Source organism: Pan troglodytes, chromosome 6, assembly GCF_028858775.2.
Source record: "Pan troglodytes isolate AG18354 chromosome 6, NHGRI_mPanTro3-v2.0_pri, whole genome shotgun sequence".
NCBI lineage: Eukaryota > Metazoa > Chordata > Mammalia > Primates > Hominidae > Pan > Pan troglodytes.
Genome location: NC_072404.2, coordinates 42281049 through 42304951, shown reverse-complemented (window position 1 = coordinate 42304951; position 23903 = coordinate 42281049). Strand labels below are relative to the sequence as shown.

The 23903-nt window shown below is 45.5% G+C and overlaps 1 protein-coding gene across 6 annotated transcripts in view; it reads left to right on the top strand.

Moving 5' to 3' along the window:
* Positions 1-16507, top strand: part of AOAH (acyloxyacyl hydrolase) — a 225827-nt gene extending 209320 nt beyond the window's left edge. For 4 of the 6 annotated variants that reach the window (XM_003318259.6, XM_519044.8, XM_063815311.1 and 1 more), the window contains 2 exons: positions 6952-7028; positions 16119-16507. In XM_003318259.6, coding sequence (XP_003318307.3) covers positions 6952-7028; positions 16119-16247 — 206 coding nt within the window. In that variant the 3' untranslated portion in view covers positions 16248-16507. Of the gene's footprint in view, positions 1-6951; positions 7029-14791; positions 15028-16118 lie in introns of those variants that run through there. The other 2 variants (XM_003318258.6, XM_054655549.2) reach the window with 2 other exon arrangements.
* The last annotated feature ends 7396 nt before the right edge of the window (positions 16508-23903 follow it).

Genomic DNA, 23903 nt, shown 5'->3' with positions numbered 1-23903 from the left:
CTCCTAAATGTTATGCCTGGTACACAGAAAAGGTACCATTTCCTTACACCCTTGCTACTCAATGTATGCTTTTGGATAAGCAAAATCAACACCACCCAGGAGCTGGTTATAAATGCAGAATTCCAGGCCCCACTCCAGACCTACCTAATCAGAACCTGCATTCAAACACAATCCACAGGTCATCTCTATGCCCATTAAAGTTTTGTAAATGGTTTGTGAAGCTGAGATGGGAGGATCGCTCAAGTCCAGGAGGTCAAGACCAGCCTGGGCAACATTGCAAGACCCCATCTTTAAAAACAAAACATCTTTTTTTATTAGCCAGGCATGGTGGTGCATGCTTGTAGTCCCAGCTACTCTGGAGGTTGAGATGGGGGGATCACTTGAGCCTGGGTGGTTGAGGCTGCAGTGAGTTGTGATCACGTCACTGAACTCCAGCCTGGTTGACAGAGAGAGACCTCATCTCTATAAAAATAAAAATAAAGTTTAATAAATGGAGCTCTATAATGCCTCAAGATTAAGAACTGGGTCAGTCATCAGATTTATAAGTCCTGCTATGTGCCAGGAGCTATGAAGGTGCTGGGAACATAATCGTCAACAAAGCAGAAGAGTCCTTATCTCTGTGGAGGATATAGAGAGAAGAGCTTTATTCTTGTCTGTCCAGAATTCCACTGGTGAACTGATATGCTTGGAAGCAGGGCCTCATCAGCCCTTGTCCTCACAGCAATAATAAACGCAGTGAAAAAGCAAAAAGTTGAATTAAGCTGAACTGAACATTCTACATCAACGTGGGAGAAACCTCCTAGGCATTTCTCCATGCTTGGCGATTCCCATCAACAGTTCAAGGAACTTCCTGTTTTGTAATCTCCTGCTATTTGTTTAAAATAAATGTGAAGATCCAGTTTTGGTGCAGGGCCTTCTTCATCTTCTCCTCAGGAAGTTAGTGGGCACACCACTAGGGAAGGCATGTGGGCACAGTGAGACCACTGTGGGACCTGCCTCCATGAACATCTGATACAGCACCTGCATTTGATGTCTAGGTGCCGCCATGTCCACCTCTGAAAGAGCTAGCATTTCTATCTGGTTTTCAGGAACTGTGGTAGTGTCCTGACTTAAGCTCAGAGTCAGGTACGGCAAAAGACATTTTTAACTTGAAATTTTAGCATTTTCCAAAGCAGTGGGAGGGATAATCCCCTCCCAGATCCATCTCTGTGGGTAACCACCCGTGCCTGGGCAGCTCATCTTCCCAGAAACCCACCCCATGTGGGTATGATGTGTGGTTATAGAAAGAGCCCAGAATTTACAAGTGTGTTCCTATTCCAGCTCAGACACAGAATAGCTGGGTGACCTCAAGTGAATTAAATAACCACCCAGCCTGTTTCCTTGTATGTAGGATAGAAATAACTAACCCATGTAAAGATTAAGTAAAACAAAACTTGTAAATTTGTAAAGACTCAGAAACTGTTAGTGGCCATCCCCCGCCACCACCATCATCCGTGTGTATGAAGCAACTCCTTCACTCCTGATGTCCAACCCACCCCCCAGCTCCATTCACGCCTGTGAAGTACTTTGAGTTCCTTCGAGGAAGGTATGGTAGAAATGCATCCATTACCAAGAAGAAAAGTAATCTTTTACCAGAAATTAAAATCCTACAGAGTCACTTATTAAGTCTGCAGTCCTGATAGTCCCATGAAAATCTCTCCTCTCATTTTGGTACTGTATGTGATCTGACAATTGTGTCAAAAATATTCTCATTTTTCATGATACTAAAATTCACAATTTCACATCCTTGTGACAGAGCAAATTGCAGTTAAGGGTCCCTGTCACTTGAGGGTAGGCACAAGACCCATTCATTTTCCACCCTGACAGCCTCAGTCCAGCACTGAAAGATGATTACTCATCTCCAAAGACTTTCTGTCTCTTGCTGACTCATTCTCCAACTGGTTATGAACTAAACAGAGGCAGCAACTTTTCCTCCCTTCAGGAAATGCCAACTTGAGCAGGTGATATTCTTTTTCTTTGTCTGCACCACACCTCCCCAACAGAGGAAAGAAAATGCCACTTGGCTGACAAAGCCATTTTTACACTGACAGTTTAAATATACCTCCAGCTGCCCTCAGCTTCCCAGACAGCTCAATTGGCACAAACCTGGCTCTTGGTTCCCCCCACCATGAATACATTTGTAAAATCAGCCAATGACTTTATGGGGCTGGCCAGAAAGCAGCCTTTTCTTTAAAATATCTGCTAGTGTTGCTGTTCATCAAACAGTGTTTGATGAACAAGTGTTTTATGAGTCTTCCTCCCTTGTTTCTACTACATCTTTGAAAAGCTGGTCATTAGCAGCTTCTTTGACTTTACAAATAAACTACATTAAAGAAGAAGAAAACAAAACAAAATACATTATGCTCCAAATCTCCACAGATCATCCATGATCATTCAAGAAACTTAATCCAGATATTCTGAAGAACAAATAGGAATTCATTCGTCTATTTTAAGTTATGGTCCAAAGTAGAAAGGAAGCTGACCAACTTACCATGTTATCTTTGAATGGACCTCCCACTCTAAAATCAATCAAGGAAAAAGTAAAGACCAGTGTCTGGTATTGCATTTCTCCCAAGAAAGCAGAATTTCATCCTGAGATAAACAAAAAAAGGATCTTTCCTTTGACATTGGTCACGATACAGATAAAATCCTAAATAAACACTTGCCTGTGAGTTACTGAAACTCCCTTAAGTTTTACTGTCCTGATGGCTACATGTATGTGATGACCCATATCCCTCACAGACATAATAATCATATGGGGGAAAAAATGATGTTTACCTCTGTAAATAAACAGGTTATAGTCTTAATAAACTTGGAGCATTTTCTTTTAACACCTATTGTATTATTTTATATGGCAAGCAAGTTCTTCCAAAGGCTGGACTCCCTTGTAGTTGCTGCCTAATGTAGAGAAGGGATAGGGGTTGAGAGACAGGAATAATTTCCTAGCAGGCAGGAATGTGTTATCATCGACATTATTTAGAATTGCTGGACTATGGTGATGATAAAAGGTGGACCTCTCCCACTGCCCCCAACCCTAGGGTACGCTCCTATTCCCCCACAAAGCTTGGCAAGTAAATATCCCTCCTCTTTCTTTGTGCTTTTTCTCCTGAGTTTTCCTTTTATGATCCCCACAATTATGGGATTGCTCAAGTCTCCAAGGGAAGGAGAAGGGAATGGTCATCTCTTCTCATTTTGAAAACACAGTATAGGTTGAATATCCTTATCCTGAATGCTTGGGACCAGAAGTGTTTCAGATTTTGGATTTTGGGGGATGTTTTTGGATTTTGGAATATAGGCATTATGTATACTTACCAGTTGATCATCCTACACACAAAATCCAAAATTTTCCAGTAAGCATTTCCTTTCAGCATCATGTTGGCACTCAAAAAGTTTTGAATTTTAGAGCATTTTGGATTTTGGCTTTTCAGATGTGGGATGCTCAACCTGCATCACTAACTCTGATAACTGAATTATCTTGTTCCACGAAGACATCTATCAACACCTCTCTTTCTTTCTCTAAGGGCCATAGTTTTCAGTTTGGTAATTAGTAACACACAAAAAATGCAAATCAAAATGAAAATAGCCTAGAATTAATTTAAGCCTAGATGCCAAAATTGAATCACAGTCTAAGAAACTCATGTATAAGCAAATCTCACCTTTGTAATATCAGGCTCCTAGTAAACATTCTTCTCAAGGAACACGATCTTGTTTAAACTGTGTTTCCCTAACAGGTTCAAATTTGCTTTCTACTGTGGATTTTCCAGAGCTCCTGATCACCATAATCCTTTTCTAGACTTTTTATTAGCCATCTCAGGCATGGGCTTTGATTCAACATGTCATTCAACTCTCTTTGCAAACATGGAGAGTCAGAAAGTATTTAAGAGGCTTCCTACCACCACTGTATCAGATGACCCCAGGAGAGTCCAGGTCAGGTCCATGGTTTGCTGTGCATCTATTTATTGCAAGAGGATTCTGCCTCATGTCTTATTCATTCAACTCTTCACAACTTTTTAGTAGGCTCTGTCTGAAGTCTTGATTAGGCTTAATTCCCATTGGCCTGCTGTTATTAGCATACCTGGGAATTTTTTAATAACTGTCTTATCTCAGAATGCTGTAATAAAATACCATGAACTGGGTGGCTTATAAACAACAAAAATTTATTTCTCACAGTTCTGGAGGCTAAAAGTTTAAAATTAGGATGCCAGCATGGTCAGGTTCTGGTGAGGGTCCCCTTCCGTGTTGCCAACTGCCAACTTCTCATCATATCCTCACATGGTTTTAAAAAAAAAAGTGAGCGAGCCCACTGGGGTGCGTTTTATTTTATTTATTTATTTTTTAATTTACTTATTGTTGAGACAGAGTCTCACACTGTCTCCCGGGCTGGAGTGCAGTGGCGCAATCTTGGCTCACTATAACCTCTGCCTCCCACGTTCAAGCAATTCTCCTGCCTCAGCCTCTCAAGTAGCTGGGATTATAGGTGCCCACCACCACACCTGGCTAATTTTTTTTGTTTTTTTTTTTTTAGGTTTTCTTTTGTATTTTTAGTAGAGATGGGGTTTCACTATGTTGGCCAGGCTGGTCTCGAATGCCTGACCTTGTGATCAACCCTCCTAGGCCTCCCAAAGTGCTGGGATTACAGGTGTGAGCCACCGCACCTGGCTGGGTGTGAATTCATGGGCATGAATTCCATGATGGGGGCTCCATCTTCACGGAATAATTACCTATGCCATCATACTGCGGATTAGGGTTTCAACACAGGAATTTGAAAGGGACACAAACATTCAGTCTGTGCAACACCCTGTTGCGATTGTCTTTCATTCTTTCTTTTCTTTCTTCTGTTAGCATCTGTACAACATAAGGTGAAACCCAAATAAAAATAAAGGGAAAAGTGGGAAAAGGGACAAAACGTTAATCAAGAACTTTGGTGAAGCAAAAAGGAGCACAAGTAGAATGGAGATGATGTCATCTCTGAAGTCACGGAGGGGATGGGGAGGCTGACATTTCACCTGGCCTGGGCCTTTCTGCATCGTTGCTGATTTTTGTTTGAGAGACTCCTGTGGGACTGCAAGGAGAGATGGGACAAAGACCATAAAAGGACAAAGAGAACTGAGAGGGCTCAGTGGTGGTGATCTTGGCTCTCTGCATTTGAAGAAATCTTTCCAGATGGCTGGTTCTCCATTGATGGCAATTTGTTGGATGTTCAGATTGGGAATGGCAGGGGATGGGCTGGATAGCATCCCTGAGCAGGCAGGGCCAGCATCGCAGCCAGCAGGGCAGTCTGGAACCCACAGGAGCTTCAGAGTGTCAAGTCCAGAGGGAAATGTGAGGCAGCTAGAATTGAACCTCAAGAAGAAGGTTGCATTCCAAGGACATGCCAAAAAAAAAAAAAAAAAAAAAAAACAGGCAAAACATGCCAGGCAAACTGAAGACTGAGCCAGGCAAGCTTCCCCAAAACTGTGCCTTTACAAGACACTATGGCCAAGGGCAAGAAAGAAATTGTTGAAAGCTGCATGCTGGCTTGGCAGAACAAATAAACTTTGATGAGAGTGAGTGCTGTTTAAGCATCGATGCAGCTCTGAGCTTCCTATTAGAAGAGCAGGTACCTACCATTCCTTCAGATAGAAGTGCTATTTACCAGCACGCCACAACTTCTCCCTGGAGACTCTGTGTGGCGGACACCATATAACACAGTGAACAGTGTCCTCAATCTGAGTTTTCAAGAAATGCAAAGGCCACTTACCAATAGCTATTTCTTCCAACAGCCTCTAGTAAAACCCAGAAGCATAATATGATGCTGTGGCTCAGAGGCAGTCTTTCTGCCAGAGAATAAGCTAACGGGCTGGCGATTCAGTGTGTAGGACTCCAAACCATTAGTATGAATTTTTTTCCTGAGCTTTGAGAAGGGCAGCATTATCCTCAGCCCCTGGGGAATGGAGGTCGAGTAGTAAGTGGGGATGCCATGCTGGGATATTAGGACTAATTGTAAAAGCAGCCTTGTATTGACCCAGCCCTGGGAAGTCCAGCCCGTCTTGTCCAATCAAAGCCCCTGACAGAATTTCCGTCCTTCCTTTGGGATGAGAAGGGGAGAAACAGGTCACAGACCTATGTTCTTGAGTTTTCTGGGGAATGAAGAATAAAGAACTGGAGGAATCTTAGTTGTGCCTGCCCCCCTCACTGGACGCTGGGAAAGTGAGGGCGTAGCTTTGCCGGGAGCAGCTGGCTCAGATGCTGCTCTCCAGAGGCTTTCTAGGGATTTGAAGTTTCCTTGAGGAGTTCTTACTGACTGTATGATGGAATGACGTAGAGTTAATTGTGCTGTTGCCTTGGAGCAACTGACATTCTTGGTCTCTCACCCCTGTTGAAGGACGGTTTCATTGCTTTTCATCATTTTGGGGCTCATAATATTTTTTCTGCAGCCATACTCCCTCCAAATGTGGCGATGAGATAATTTTATGTAATTATATTCCTGACATACTGTATGATTTTTAAAGGCAAGTGCTTGACACATGCAGGCAGAGTCTGCAAATGGCAACCCATGAAAGGGGATGTTAACAAAATGTTGGATTTTTCCCTACTGTAATACCATCCTACTGCACCACTAAAAAATGACATGTACTGAAATAGATGTTGAATATTTTAGAGCTCACCTTTTCCTACTGCCCTCCCTGCTACACAAACCACGTTCATCCAGTGCTCTCACGTATTCCCTTCCTGAGTTAGAAAAAGCACACACACAGCGGGAAGATAATTTCTGTTCAGAAATCCCCCGGTGCAAGAGAGCAGCTCAGAGGCAGCCGTGGCTTGGTCAACATGGGCCCGGGAGGGCATGGGCAGCTCTCACGTCCTTGTCCTTGGATGTTGGCCGTTGCTTGTGCAAGTGTGTCTGTAACCCTGTCGTTATGTGCCCTGCAGTCATACAGGAGTGGCAGAAGAGAGGCGGACAGCCCTGGCAGCTCATTGAGCCCGTGGATGGATTCCACCCCAACGAGGTAAGCACAGTCACATGGTGGCTGCAGAAGGCTTTTTGATGGTTTGTTGGTTTTTAATTATGTTTACACATTCATGTGTTTATTTTTATCCTGTTTTGTTCCAGAAAGGATTTCAGGTAGTGTACATACATGTATAGGATGGAAGATTTAATAAAAACAAAGTGAAATTTGGGACAATAGGGAAATAAAGTAGAAATTATACCTGGATTCCTGATTTAATTTCTATAATTCATAAAATATGTGCAGGGCATTCCTGAGAAACTGCCAGAAGAGCAGCTCTGTGCGATGCTAAAAGGGGCATTAAGCCATAGCTTCCATAATATAAGAAAAATAAATCAAGCACTCCAAAAAAAAAAAAAAAAGGAAGAAAGAAAAGGAGGAAAATGACGAGGATTTTTTGGAAGTGAGACCCATGAGAAATTTATTCTACGGTCTTTCTAGAAAGGGTGCTGTATAGGAGGAGAACAGTGTCCTTAGCAGTATCCTGCAGTAAGAGCTGTTTCTCATCAAGGATCCAAAGTACAGTTCTGTAAAGTAGCTCTCCTCTGGTCTCTTCACAAAGCAAGGGGAGCCAGAGGGTGGGACTCTGTCCCCTCCCGGCTCCACTCCCATCCCATTATCCTGGCTTCAACCAGAGAAGCTCCACTTTTATCTGTTGTATGTCCTGGACTTGCTCACGACATTTCTTTATTAAGAAGAAGAAGAAAAAGAAGTGGGGGAGTTGTTCTGCCACTTGTAAAATGTTGAAAGCTGCTCCTCTGTGGGGAGGGATGGGCCATTTACTCTCAGGCAATACCGCATCACTAGAGCCTTTCTGCTCCAGCGTGGGGGAAGCATGGTGTGGCTACCAAAGGGTACAAACCTGAGGGGCATGCCTGGGGGATGCTCGCTTGCTGGCCACCGAGACCTAGGCCACAGGAGGGCTGATTGTCCCCTCAAGAGCCTGAATGACGGTAAACACAGCCCACCTTCCTCCAACTCTAGGCTCAGCCAGTGCTCACAGGCAGGGCTAAGAATCACCTCAAAAGGAACAAGAATAGAAGGATGCTCACTCCCCAACAAATGAGTAAAAGTGGCGTCCCACAAATGCTGAGCAGATTTTAAAGTAAGTGTTAAATGCCCACCTCACGGATTTAAATAGCCACACAAAAAAATCAGAATAATGCCCTGAGAATTTCTAACCTTCCTGTGTATCAGCTGGATGAGTTGATCAAAGAAAATTATTGGCTAGATTCTGGTTAAATATCAGGGTCTGATCCCCCAAAAATGATGTCTTTGGTTTTAGAAGAGTTTGCATATATCCCTACTTTCTATTATTTTTTTTTTCTCGAGACAGAGTTTCACTCTTGTTGCCTGGGCCGGAGTGCAATGGTGTGATCTCAGCTCACCGCAACCTCCGCTTCCTGGGTTCAAGTGATTCTCCTGCCTCAGCTTCCTGAGTAGCTGGGATTACAGGCATGCGCCACCACGCCTGGCTAATTTTGTATTTTTAGTAGAGACGGGGCTTCTCCATGTTGGTCAGGCTGGTCTCGAACTCCCACCCTCAGGTGAGCTGCCCGCCTCAGCCTCCCAAAGTGCTGGGATTACAGGCGTGAGCCACTGCGCCCGGCCCCCTTCTTTCTAGCAGTTATTAGGTAGTAGTTCTTGTCATTCTCTGCACAGAATAGCATCTTACCCTTCTGATTCTGTAAACAATGGGCATATGAAAAGGTGGCCATGTAAAGTATCAGGAACAAACTAAAAAGAGGAGGATCAAAGACAGCTTTGTTTTATCCCCCAGGATATATTTATCCCATCTATCAAATGACCATTCCGTCCCTGACTTTTAAAATGATTTTGGGGTTTAAAGTCTGTCAAATTGGGCCTCTATCTTGTACTCAAACAGTTTCACCTATATCTGATTATGGAAAACACAGTCAAAAGCTGAAAATCAATGTGTGCTATATCTTATGCTATTCCTGCAAGACTTGTTCACATGTTGGTAGCCAGTGATAAAGTGGCCAAAAATGGATAGCCAGCCTAAAGCCTGCCTATTTATCATGTATATTGAGCTGAAAAGTCCAGATTGGCAAAGTGCCATCCAAAACTATTTATTGAGTGACTACCCAGTGTCAAGTGCAGTGAGAGTTCAAGAGTGAACAAGAAAATGCCCTGCCATTTAAAATTATAGTATAGAGTAGGAAAATGATGAGTAAACAGACAATTAAATATAAAGTAGTAAATGCCTCCAACTGTGCAAGTACAGAACACCACAGAGCATTATGGGGTGGGATGAGAGAGAGGGGTGTCCAAAAATGTTTTCAGGCCAGGTGTGGTGGCTCACGCCTGTAATCCCAGCACTTTGGGAGGCCAAGGTGAGTGGATCACCTAAGGTCGGGAGTTCTAGACCAGCCTGACCAACATGGAGAAACCCCATCTCTACTAAAAATACAAAATTAGCTGGGCGTGGCGGCACATGCCTGTAATCCCAGCTACTCAGGAGGCTGAGGCAGGAGAATCGCTTGAATCCAGGAAGCAGAGGTTGCAATGAGCTGAGATCATGCCATTGTACTCCAGCCTGGGCAACAAGAGCGAAACTCCATCTCAAAAAAACAAAAATGTTTTCAGAGGAGGTGATGTCAGAACTAAGACCATGAGCTAGTAGAGTGAAGGGAAGCGAAGAGGGGTTGCAGGAAGTATTCTGAGCAGAGGCAACTGCATGGGCAAAGACCTGAATATGAAAGAAAGCGTGGCATGTTGGAGGAAATAAAAGCGCTCAGTGCGGCCAGAGAGTATGACTGTGGAGTTGACAGACGGAGAAATCTACCGCGTATTAAGGAACCAGATCATGGAACATATGTCTGGGGCTTCACCTTGATCCTGAGGGACATGGGGAGCCACTGGATGTTCTCAAGCAAGAAAGAAATAGCCCAACTTGTGTCCTAAAAAGATGCCTGTAGTAGCGGCGTGGAGGGTGATTTGGTAGGGAACCAGTCCAGAGAGACAGAGAAAAACAAAAGGAAAAGTTGTATTTTAAAAAGATTTTTTTAAATGACCAAACACAGAGTTACAGGACAGCAAGGCAAGTTCTTATCAGAGATTTTATTCAAGGAATCAAAGTCAAGTGCATCCTGGAGTCAGTATAGATCCTGCCCACTCTCTTCCCACATTCTCCACAGCGGTCCCAGGCCAGTGTAAGGATGGCCCAGCATGATTCCAGATCATCGGGTGATTGAATAAAGCATCATGCTGTATTACAAGAAGCTAACTTGATGAACTCTGAAACCGCTTCTGGCTTTACTGTTTTAATACATTGGATGTATTTATACGCAACTGAACAAGAAAGTGGGCTCTGAAAGATGTTCAACTACAAAGGAAAATACCTGGAAAAGAACCTCTATTAACCAGAAGATCCCACTTAATCAGAGCACCCATTCCCTAGCATTCATCTAGAATAGATTTTATTCCACACACATGCTTAGTAGGGCAGCCGATGACCTCCTGAGCTGCCAAGGTTGTGTGAACTGGCAGGAGGAGGGTGTCTCCATCCTCCCGTCCTGAGGACAAATATTGGGGTGGAGGGTATATGATAAAATTTTCCGCTGGTAAAATGAATTAGCTTGCATCCATCTGATGGCATACCATGCACTGAATTACCCCATCTACTAAAAACACAAAAATTAGCCAGGCGTGGTGGCGCATGCCTGTAGTCCCAGCTACTCAGGAGGCTGAGGCAGGAGAATTCCTTGAACTTGGGAGGCGGAGGTTGCAGTGAGCCAAGATCGCGTCACTGCATTCCAGCTTGGGCAACAGAGCAAGACTTCATCTCAAAAACAACAACAATAACAACAAACGAAACAAAACCAAAAAAAGAGATCTACCTTTAGTGACACAGAAATATGTTTATAATGTACAGCAAAGTATATACGATAAGACTACAGATTATAGGAGCAATGACTCAACTGTATGCATTTGTCAAACTCATGGCACTGTTTACCAAAGAGAGTTCATTTTACTGTGTCTAAATTCGACTTCAATAAGAGCAGATTACAAAATGATATTCAAGAGGAATCCAGTGTGTGCGTGGGTGTGTGTGTGTGTGGGTGTGTGTGGGTGTGTGTGTGTGTTCAGATATAAAATCAGGGCCAGGCCTAGTGGATCACATCTGTAATCCTAGCACTTTGGGTGGTCGAGGCGGGCAGATCACCTGAGGCTAGGAGTTCGAGACCATCCTGGCCATAATGGTGAAACCCCATCTCTACTAAAAATACAAAAATTAGCCAGGCGTGGTGGCATGTGCCTGTAATCCCAGCTACTCAGGAGGCTGAGGCAGGAGAATCACTTGAACCTGGGAGGCGGAGGTTACAGTGAGCCGAGATCACGCCACTACACTCCAGCCTAGGTGATAGAGTGAGATTCCATCTCAAAAAAAAAAAAAAAAGATATAAAGTCAGAAAGGCTCTACACCCCATGTTAACAGAGGCTGCCTCTATTTTAATTACAGATGACTTTAATTGTGTTTTTCTCTTTTTGCTTAAGTGGGTTTTCAGTTCTTCTAGAATGAACAGGTTTTGCTTTAATATTTTAGACTATGAATAGAGAAGCATAAAAGAATATCTGTTGGGGAGGCTGAAGCAAGAGAATTGCTTGAACCTGGGAGGCGGAGCTTCCGGTGAGCCGGGATCTGGCCACTGCACTCCAGCCTGAGTGGCAGAGCAAAATCCTGTCTCAAAAGAAGAAAGGAAAGAAAGAAAGAAAGAGAGAGAGAGAGAGACAGAAAGAAAGAGAGAGAGAGAGAGAAAGAAAGAAAGGAAGAGAAAGAAAGAAAGACTAACTTGGATAAAGAGAGGAAAGGGTAGCTGTGCCCTGCCCTGTGCAGCGCCTCATGGAAGTTATAACAGGAAGTTGCGGTATGAGAAACCCACAGTAGATGCTCAGTAAATATTTGTCAAATGAATGAATGATTACAGTGGATCATTTTATCACAAGTCTCTAGTTTAGTGATAAGCATGCCAGTCTCATTTCAGACCCAATATTTTCTCAATGCCTGCTCATAAATATTTTATTCCTTATTAGAGTGACAACCAACTAATTGCGTTCAAACCAAACAGTTACCAAATGCTCATATCTGAGCTCTTTCATTTTCGTTTCCCTCTTCTTGCCCTCACCCTGTCTCCTCCCTTATTAACATAGATAGGGAAATAAATGCCTTGGTACCACATAATTGTTAGAAAGAGCTTGGGTGTATCAAGTTGAAAGCCAATAACACAAAAAAGAAGAACCAGTAATTTTCCACAGACCTGGCAGCAGCCTCCTTTGTTGAGAAATGGCAGGAAAACAGCCACAAGCCCGGGCCTCTGTCTTCAAAGGTCCTGATCGCTTTGTGTGAGAGATGATCCGGCCCTCCCTGGAGCACTGGCCAGCTTCGCAGGCAGCCTTTGACGTGCTCCTGCTTTTAAGTGCAAAGAAGTATATGTGGGGTGTGAATGCTGTGTGCGCTTTCTGTGTGTGTGTGTGTGTGTGTGTGGTATCTGTGTGCTTTCTGTGTGTGGGGGGGGTATCTGTGCGCTTTCTGTGTGTGTGTGTGTGTGTGGTATCTGTGTTCTGTGTGTGTGTGTGTGGTATCTGTGTGCTTTCTGTGTGTGTGTGTGTGTGGTATCTGCGTGCTTTCTGTGGGGGTGTGTGTGGTATCTGTGTGCTTTCTGTGGGGGTGTGTGTGGTATCTGTGTGCTTTCTGTGGGGGGGGTGTGTGTGGTATCTGTGTGCTTTCTGTGGGGGTGTGTGTGGTATCTGTGTGCTTTCTGTGTGTGTGTGTGGTATCTGTGCGCTTTCTATGGGGGTGTGTGTGGTATCTGTGTGGTCTTTCTGTGTGTGGGGGGGTATCTGTGTGCTCTTTCTGTGGGGGTGTGTGGGGTGAGGTATGTGTGGCATTTGTGTGTGTGGTGTGTGTGTGTGTGTGATGTGGGGGGTATAGGGGGTGTAGGGGTGTGTGTGGTGTGTATAGTGTGTGTGTACGGTAAGGGTTGTGTGTGTATGTTATATGTGTATGTGGTGAGTGTGCATGTGGTGGTATCTGTGTGAGGTGTGTGTGGGGTGTGTGTAGGATGTATGTGTGTATATAAGAGGGATGTATGTATGTGTGGTATGGGGTGTGTGGTGTGTGTGTGTGAGATGTGTGTGGTGTATGTGTGTGTGGTGTGTGATGTATCTGTGTGGTGTGTGTATGATGTGTATGTGGCGTGTGGTATGTGTAGTGTGTGGTGTGTGTGTGTGTGAAGTATTTATGTGTTGTATGGGGTTGTGAGGGGTGTGGTGTATGTATGTGTGATGTGTGGTGTGTGTAGTGTTTCTGTGTGTGCTGTGTGTGGGATGTGGGGGTGTGTGTGATGTATATGTGTGTGTGGTGTGGGGTTGTGAGGGGTGTGGTGTGCATGGTGTGTGGTATGTGTGGTGTTTCTGTATGTGGGGGGTGTGTGATGTATGTGTGTGTGGTGTGGGGTTGTGAGGGGTGTGGTGTGTGGTGGTGGGTGTGTGATGTATGTGTGTGAGGTGTGGGGTTGTGAAGGGTGTGGTGTGTGGTGTGTGTGTGGTGTTGGTGTGTGGTGTGTGTGGGGGGTGTGTGATTGTGTGTGGTGTGGGGTTGTGAGGGGTGTGGTGTGTGTTTGGTGTTGGTGTGTAGTGTGTGTGTGATTATGTGTGTGGTGTGGGGTTATGAGGGGTGTGGTATGTGTGTGGTGTGTGTGGGGGGTGTGTGATTATGTGTGTGTGGTGTGGGGTTGTGAAGGGTGTGGTGTGTGTGGTGTTTGTGTGTGGTGTTTGGGGGTGTGTTTGTGATGTATGTGTGTGGTGTGGGGTTGTGAGGGGTGTGGTGTGTGGTGTGTGTGTGGTGTTTGTGTGTGGTGTGGGGGGGTGTGTGTGATGTTTGTGTGTGTGGTGTGGGGTTGTGAGGGGTGTGGTGTGTGTGGTGTGTGTGTGGGGGTGATTATGTGTGTGTGGTGTGCGGTTGTGAGGGGTGTGGCGTGTGGTGTGTGTGTAGTGTGAGGGTGTGTGTGATGTATGTGTGTGTGGTGTGGGGTTGTGAGGGGTGTGGTGTGTGGTGTGTGTGGTGTTTGTGTGTGGTGTGTGGGGGTGTGTGTGATGTATGTGTGTGTGGTGTGGGGTTGTGAGGGGTGTGGGGTATAGTGTGTGTGTGGTGTGTGTGTAGTGTGGGGGTGTGTGTGATGTATGTGTGTGTGGTGTGGGGTTGTGAGGGGTGTGGTGTGTGGTGTGTGTGTGGTGTTTGTGTGTGGTGTGTGGGGGGTATGTGTGATGTTTGTGTGTGTGGTGTGGGGTTGTGAGGGGTGTGGTGTGTGGTGTGTGTGGGGGGGTGTGTGATTATGTGTGTGTGGTGTGGGATTGTGAGGGGTGTGGTGTATGTGTGTGTGGTCTCTGTGTGTTATGCGGTGGGGGAGACACTGCATGGACATGACCGAGATTACGCAGCGGGATGAGTGAAGTTCGTGTCCACCTTAGAAGGCTCAGAACACATTAAAATGCTGGGGACTTTATGCAGTGACTGGATCAGTCCTGGTTTTCTCTAACTACTAAAATCTCACAAACAGTCAGACACAGAAAGGACTTTGGATCACTTTCTGTCACCCACTCAATGTCCAGATGAGAGGGCTGGGCCCAGAGAGGGAGTTGGCTACGCTGCCTATTAGGAAGGGGACTGTGAGCTGCCCTGTGGGGAAAAGTCAGGGATATCCCTGAGCGTCCTTCCCGAACAATGTATTCCCCTCTGGCAGGCCTTCAGCAATCACATTTCTCATTGCTCAGCATTGAAAACCACTGCTGAGATGGAGCCATCTGGAGACTGCCGGCCTGGCCAGGTCCCATGTGCTAAATGAGGGCATTGTTTGCAGAGAAACAGCATCCTCCTCAAAGGCATATTAATGACAAGCCAGACACTGGACAACCAAGAATGGACCCAGCTAACATCATGGATAAAGGGAAACCTGACATGCGACAGCAGAACCAGAGAGTAAGCCTCAGGCTGGGAGAGCCAGAGTCGAGCCTGCTGTGTATTAAGCTAAGGATTCCTCTCTGGCACTTCAGCCAGACTCCCTGCCCTCACAGCCTGCCAGGATCCCACCCCCAACCCAGTCAGGGACCCAGCCAGCCTCCACTCCCAGGCACCTGTAGTTCCACAAACATGCCATTCTCTCCCACAGCTCTGAGCCTTTGCACATGCCGTGTCCTCTACCATTGCAGTTTCCCCACATCATCCATCTAGGGAACTCCTAGAAAATTCATCTCAGCCGCCACCTACTTCAGAGAGATCCCACCCCTTCCCCCACCAGACAGAAGTGACACCTCTTCCCTTTCCAGTCCCTGTGGGCTTGGTGGTGTCATTTTGCATGTCTGGTTACCTTACTAGGCTGAGACTTTCTGGAAGGAAGAACACACCACGTTCATCTCTAAAACCCAAGCCTTAGGCCTGCAGTAAATGCTAGCTGTCCACAGATAAATGAATAAGTGGATTTCTGAGAAAGTGAATTTTTAATCTATTACTGAAAAAACAAATTCCATACACTTAGCAGCTTAACACAATACACACTTAGGATCTCACAGTTTCTGTGGGTCACAGCTTAACTGGGTCCTCTGCTTAGGGTCTCACAAACCAAAATCAAGGCATGGCATCCAGGCCATGTTCTCATCTGGGGACTCATCTGGGGAAGAACTGCTTTCAAACTCACTCAGGCTGTTGGCAGATTCATTCCCGTTGAGGCTGCAGGACTGAGGAACCAGCTTCAGGCTGGATGGCAACTGGGTCACCCTCAGCTCCAGCCCAGAAAGGAGAGCCTCCGAAGCCAGTCACTAGCAAGGCCAAGCCTCACACAATGTGACACCATCGCTGAAGCAGCGTCTCCTCACCACGGCCACACTTCCTCTGTTAGAAGCAAGTGATAGGCCCCACCGCCAGCAAGGGAAGGAGGTTATACAGAGACATAGGGGTGGGAGTCATGGGGCCATCCTAGAGGCTGTCTCTGGCAGAAAGCACGTGGGAAATCTTGTTGGTAAGTGATTTGTCCTAATTTCCCTTTTCTTCATCCTTTGGGTTCTCTCTCACAGGTGGCTTTGCTGTTGTTGGCGGATCATTTCTGGAAAAAGGTGCAGCTCCAGTGGCCCCAAATCCTGGGAAAGGAGAATCCGTTCAACCCCCAGATTAAACAGGTGTTTGGAGACCAAGGCGGGCACTGAGCCTCTCAGGAGCACGCATCCCTGGGGAGCACAGGGAGGCAGAGGCTTGGGTAAACTCATTCCACAAACCCTATGGGGGCTGCCACGTCACAGGCCCAAAGGACTCTTCTTCAGCAGCATCTTTGCAAAATGTCTTTCTCTCAATGAAGAGCATATCTGGACAACTGTGCAATGCTGTGTGCTCCTGGGATCAGTAACCCTTCCGCTGTTCCTGAAATAACCTTTAATAAAGTGCTTTGGGTGCCATTCCAAACAAGAGAGTATCTGTGCCCTTTACAGCTAATTGTTCTAAAAGGAGTTTCTAAAAACACTTAAGTCCAGAGAAGTTCAGCAATTTACCCAGGGTCTTGGCATGCCAGGGGACTGATCCCCCCTGTGTTGCTGACTTCTTTAAAATGGCCTGGCGAGCTGAGGTTCCTCCTATGCAGGCGGCTGGCCAGCTGCCAAGGACTCACACAAGGGGGCAGAGCAGCCTTCATGAGGCCCCCTTGAAAAACATAACACAAAACTATAAATACAAAATTAGATATGAACTTGAATACACATTTAGAATGAGGAAAGAAATCACCACAAATTACAAATGTTTAAAAGTTGACGAAGTGCCATATAACCTCACAAAGTCCAGAAAAATGACAATACAATTTTTTTCCTTTAAAGTATTTTATTAGTTGATTAGTGGGTATAAATGTACAGTTAGATAAAAGAAATAAGGCCTAGTGTCTGACAGATCAGTAAGGTGACTATAGTTTACTAAATGCTATTGTACATTTCATTTCAAATTGCTAGAAGAAAATAATTTGAATGTTTCTAGCATAAAGAAAAGACAAATATTTAAGGTGATAGATACCCAAAGTACACTTATTTAATCTGTACAGGAAGACTCCAGAGTAAAGGGAGGGTCCCCCGGCCTGACTACCTCCCTTCTCCCACCCTATATGTCTTCTCTGAACCTGTCACTTCCCACCCCTCTAAAAAAGACTGTTTAAATTCTCTTAGGCCTGACCACTCACAACCTTGGGGAATCACCTAACATCTAACCAGTTCCATCTTTTGAATGGGCTCAGGTGGGAAAACAAAGGTACCCAAATCCTGAGCTTTGACCTTACTCTGAGGCACAGCACCAAGGAACTGAGGGGTGGAAGAGGACATTGACCCCATCTCACTTTTTCAGAAAACACAAATACTGCAAATAAATACCACATGGAAATCATTACTAAATACCACTATTGCCTGCAAAACTGGAGTCTGAGGTCAGGCCCTCTGCCCTGGATCAGGTGCCCGGGCAAGGCTCATTCACTTCTGCCTGCATTTTCTATGCTCCAGACACGTTTCTTCTTTGAGATTTGACCAAGTCTTTCTCTCTGGCTTGAGAATGCCGTCCCTGTGCTTTGCGTACTTCTTATAACAGCACCTATCCCGTATTGCTGCACAGGTGCCCCTTGAGCTACTGTCTTCAGCCTTGAGTTTTCCAGAATGATGGTGTCTGAGGATTGTCCACTGACAGGCACCTGAAGGGCTTTCCTGGGTTGGCATGCTGCCCTCCCCATCTCCCCATTCCTGGAGGGGCCGTGGAAAAAAGCACCGGAACCTGAACTGCAGGCTCCATGAGATGGGTACCTGGCTGGTCACTTGTACTCTTGCGTCCAACCCCCAACACAATGCCTGACCACTGCAGACGCACAAGAAACAGCACTGAATGAATGAATGAATGAGAAGTTAGTGTTGCTCTCCAGGTCACAGTTATTTCTTGCTATTTGAAAGTAAAATCAGCAGCCTCTTTTTTGACACATTTGAATTAGACCCATTGAATCACGCTCCTCGCTCATCACAGTGAGAAGAGTGAGAAAGAAAAGCCATCAGAGGCGCCTTCTTCCCTGGGCACACTTGGTGAGGGGACTTGGGGCTCCTATGTGATCTTCATCTAAATACCCCAAAACTCTATTATAATTTCTGTCTCCCAGCCGAGCACTGTGGCTCACACCTATAATTCCAGCACTTTGGGAGACAGAGGTGGGAGGGTCACTTGAGCTCAGGAGTTCAAGACCAGCCTGGGCAACATGGTGAAACCCTGTCTCTACAAAAAAAAAAAAAAAAAAAAAAAAATTAGCTGGGTGTGGTGGCACACACCTGCAGTCCTAGCTGCTTGGGAAGATCACTTGAGCCCAGCAGGAGGTCGAGGCAGTGAGCCCAGACTGCACCGCTGCACTCCAGCCTGGGGGATAGAATAAGACCTTGTCTCAAAAAAAAAAAAAAAAAAGAAACAGATACTCTCTCCTGTTATCAGAGGAGAGACCTGTCTTGCCCTTCACTATTGAAATAGAGCTCACTATTTGCCACATGAGTAATTACCAAAATTTCTATTTCCACCCACCATGAGCATTTTTCATTTCATGCTGAGCCTTTTGGGTTCAGGCCCTGGTGACAAAAATAAAGTCAGCCCCCCAGAAAAAGCAGATCAGCTAAAAATCTCTATATGGGACTTGTATTGATACACAATGTGACCGGACCTGAATCTCCCCAGAATCCGCACCAGCTTCCCAATCCCTCCCTGCTCTGTCACTGATTTAATCCAACTGAGAAAATTTTCTTAACTAGGGTCCTTAGGGATCCCCAGAATTAATAGTGCCTGTAAACTTGAATGGGAAAAAAAATAAGTCTTCACTGTCTTCTAAATGCTAATGCTAAAATTTAGCATTTCCTTTCATAATGAATGTAGGTAACAAAACACAGCTGAATTAGTCCTTGTCACAAATATTTTCACATCACATTGCAGTTGTTGCAGTTACTGTTGCTGCTTATTTTTTGTAGCAGTTATGTTCTATAAAGTTGCCATGAACACTGAATTAGCACATGCTGAACCATTGTCCTTAGGGGAAGTACAAGGCTAGGTTCCTGTGAGCCTGCAGTCTCAACATTTTCACCAACCAATCAATATATAACTTTGTTTTCCGTGTGGCTTTTGTTCAAAAGACACCGTATTTAATATACAGTGGATTCATTAACATTGACCACACAGGCAACAGCACTGTAACTCCTGCCTGCAAAGAGCTCATCTACCACTGGGGTGATTTTCTTGGTGCGGCGCATTGCAGCCTTCTGTGGCACATCACTTAGCAGCACTAGCTAGCACTTCAGCACTGCCCTTCATGGCCATTTTAAACAGCAACATCACCGGGAAAAAGCATGAAATGCCAAAAATGTGGCACTAAGTATACTGCGAAGAGGACACAGGTTTGCAGTATGAGAGCTGAAACAAGAAGGCAAAACTTGACCGGTTGCAGTGGCTCATACCTGTCATCCCAGCACTTTGGGAGGCCGAGGCAGGTGGATCACCTGGAGGTCAGGAGTTCGAAACCAGCCTGGCCAACATGGGGAAACACCGTCTCTACTAAAAATACAAAAATTAGCTGAGCGTGGTGGTGTGTGCCTGGCATCCCAGCTACTCTGGAGACTGAGGCAGGAGAATCACTTGAACCTGGGAGGCAGAGGTTGCAGTGAGCCGAGGTCATGCCATTGCATGCCAGCCTGGGCAACAAGAGCAAAACTCTGTCTCAAAAAAAAAAAGGCAAAACTTCACTTTGCCAACCAATCTCATCTGGGGAACATGCCAGTTGGGCAACTCAAATTTGTCATTGGTCTGTGCATGGGCACAGATGACTGCAAAGGCACCACAAGTATACATTAATGTTACAAATAAATTTTAGCAAGGAGGTGAATTCACAAATATGTGATCAGTGAACGATGCCGATCAACTATATCTTATACTTTAAAACATCAATACCTTAAAACAACTGTAGTTATTAGAACCAACTCTGGATCTTGTTATTAACACGTTCAAAAAGAAGCCCATATATTTATATATGCTCATTTGTGAATACCTCAAAATATTCTTTGATATTCTATTTCAATAGAATTGGTTTTCTTCGTAATCCTACATGTTTTGTTTTTTTGCATTTAAAAATGTTATTCTGGCTGGGCATAGTGGCTCACGCCTATAATCCCAGCACTTTGGGAGGCTAAGGTGGAAAAACTGCTTTAGCTCAGGCGTTCCAGACCAGCCTGAATATCACAGTGAGATCCCGTCTTTACCAAAAGTCAAAATGATTAGTTGGGCATAGTGGCACATGCCTGTGGTCTCAGCTACTTAGGAGGCTAAGGCGGGAGGATGGCTTGAGCCTGGAAGTTCAAGGCTGCAGTGAGCCATGATCTTGCCACTGCACTGCAGCCTGTTGACAGAGCAAGACCTTGTCTAAAATAAAATAAAATGAAAATGTTATTCTGAGAAGGGATCCTCAGGCTTCCCCAAACTGCCAAGGGGCTGCATGGCACAACAAGGATGTATGCGCTGTGGGTGGGGTGGGGGTGCTTTGAGAAGGAAGAACTCCAAAGTCTAAAAAGTTTGGATGCACAGCATAATTTATTTGCTTCCTGGAAAGTCACAGGGTGGAAATTCTACAGTAAAAAAGTCTGGGCCGGGTGCAGTGGCTCACCCCTGTAGTCTCAGCACTTTGGGAGGCCAAGGCAGGCGGATCACGAGGTCAGGAGATTGAGACCATTCTAGCCAACATGGTGAAATACAAAATACAAAATTTAGCCGGGTGTGGTGGTGCGCACCTGTAATCCCAGCTACTCCGGAGGCTGAGGGAGGAGAATCGCTTGAACCCGGGAGGTGGAGATTGCAGTGAGCTGAGATCGCGCCAATACACTCCAGCCTGGGCGACAGAGTGAGACTCCGTCTCAAAAAAAAAAAAACAAAACTCTGCTCCATTTACCCAACATTTTGACCTAAGCTTTTTGTTCTCATGATACCTATTAACACTCTGTGGCGTCTGCTTCTTCAGAAGCGCCTTGGAAGATGCTGTTTAGAGGAATTAGCCTCTGTCTCACACACTCCCTGGCAGTGTCAAGAAAGGGATTTCCCAGGTATTTTAAGACCAGAATTCCCAACCTCTCATCTTTGGTGTGAGGCAGAATGTCTTTGGAATCCCTTTCATTGCAACAACAACTTTCCTGGTGGAACCAAAAGTGACAAAGACAGCATCTCTCCTGGGCCCCAAGATGCATGGTGCACATTCACTGTGCTATATGGATTTCCTGATGGATGGATGCATCAATATGCTATTAACATGTCAGTTTCTCATTAAATCTGAGTACAGAACCCGTGTTTGCCCGGCGGGATGAACTCCCCTAATCTGATTTGGCAGAGGCTCTAGCATAAATATTCATACAAGCTAAGGCTCTTTTAATCTGGGCCTTTGCTTAGGGTAAAGGGGAATGGGGAGAGGTTGCTTGTAAAGCCTGTTTTCTGGGTCACTTAAAACTGCAGTATCAAAAATAATGGCCTCATCATCATGAACCTGTCGTTAAGGAGGATTACACTTTGAAGCTCTTGGATGGATGGAAAGGCGGAGGAGAAATAAAGAGCACATGTTGAGGCTTGCTAAGGATTTCTTTGGGTATTGTGCTCCTGGCTGGCTGCTTTGTTTATAATCAATTACATGGAGCATTTACAGGAAGACTTCCAGCCTCAGAGCGCTAATGTAACTCACAGGTTCACAAAGCTCCAGTCGATAAACCTCAGCAGAAAGATGGCTGAGAGGATGCACCAAGGGCTTCCATGACCTGTCCAGGCTCAAGGCAGCTTCAGACCCCAAAGACTTTCAGTTTCACCTAAGGACTCTGCCCTCCAAGATGCGCACTTTGCACAGGCTCAGAAAAGCCCCCAGCTGTTAATATTATTACAGTGATTTTCTGCAAATATCAGTTGGAGCCAGGAGGTTGAGTGAGGCTGTAGGGGAGCAAAGGACTCTTCAGGGACAGGTAGAGACTCCAGGCTCATGTAAGTCTCACGGAAAGAACGCAATTCTGCTCAGCTGCCTCCTGGAGCTGGGGACACATGGAAACACAATCAGTGGGAATTCATGAAGCAACAGGCCTTGGAAGCCTTAAGCTCCTGGTGCCTCAGTTACCTTCTCCTTAAAAAGGGAGCAATAGTACCATTTTCCAGCACTGTTGTGAGCATTAACAAGAGCTAATGCTTACAGAGGGGTAAGTGACAAGTAGAGTGCATATATGATCTCACTTAACCCTTACAGCAACCACATGTGGCAGGTCTGCTATGATTCCCTACTTTTACAGATAGGAGGCCGAGAACAATTAAGTAACTTGCCTGAGACTGCACAGCTAATACGTGATGAGTCAGGTGCCATGCATGGTGGCTCATGCCTGCAATCCCAGCAATTTGGGAGGGCAAGGCAGGAGGATCGCTTGAGCCCAAGAGTTTGAGACCAGCCTGGAAAACATGGTGAGGGTCCTGCACAAAAATAAAAAGTCAGCCAGGCATGGTGGTGCACACCTATATTCTCAGCTACCCAGGAGGCTGAGGCTGAGGCAGGAGGATCGCTTGAGCCCAGTTCAATGATCGCACCACTGCAATCCAGCCTGGGCAACAGGGTGAGACCCTGTCTCGATAATAATAATGTGATGAGTTATGATGTTGAAGGCAAGCCATTTGGCTCCAGGGTCCTTGCCCCTAGCTGCTAGGCTATCCTGCATTTATTAAGAAGATGACGTATGTAAAACATGTTGAGTGGTGAATCAACAGTGGCTTTTAGCATCATTATAACCAGGATGTGATCTGACAACCACATGTGCTAGAGTCAGCTTTGTCTGTAGCGTAAACTCCAAACTGGTCACCTGCAGAGTCCATGTCTCTCCAGGCTCTCTCTCCCGCCCATTTCTTCTTTGATCCTGCATCCCAGTCACAGGAAGCTTGTCATTACAAAACATGGGCAGTAGGTAAGTCTCCAAAGCTGGCTGCCAAAAATGGCCACCCTCCCGCGTGTGCCTGCTTCTCCTCCAACAAGAGGCGGCATCTTTCCCACCCCTTGAAGCTGGGCTGGCCCAGAGAAGGAAATGCAAGTGAGACTGCCACACCCAGGCCTTGCCCTTAGGAGGTGAAGCTGCCCTCTGCACCCTTTTAGATCTCACAGCCACCATGTTGAAACGGCTACATTGTCTGGGGTATATACCCTGGCATTCATTGTTTCTCCCTGAGAAAGAATTCAGGACATGAACACATGTGAGTGGGTTAAGGAGTGGAAAGTTTAACAGAAGAAAGGAGACAGGAAAGCAGCTCCCTGTGAGAAAGAGAGAGAGAGAGAGAAAGAAAGGCATCTGAAAAGCAGGGAGGCAGCAGACTGCAGCAGATTTTATAAGCAGGCTGGGGAAGGCTGTGTCTGATTTACTTAGGGCTCACAGATTGGTTCTATCAGGTATGATGCTTACATAGCGTGGAAGGCTGGTCACCCCACCCTAATCGTATTATTCAAATGGACTTTTTAGTTGATCAGTGCCATCTTGTCTGCTCTTTACTGTACACATGGCTGACAAAGAGAAGGGAAGATGGAGCTGCCATCTTGAACATGTCTAGTCCCCAGTTCCTGCCAGCATTCACCCATGCAAGCTCCCAGCTTGCTTGTCTATGTCTGCAGCTAGACTTTACAGGCTGCTCTTTGTTATAAAATGATTTGGCGCTGCTTTCATTAGAGAGAAAAGACTTACCGAGGACTCCCATACCCTTACTATCTGCCTAAGTGATTTTTTTCTTAACTCCTTTGTCAATGTGGGGAAGTCCAGGCTACGCTCCTGCAAGAG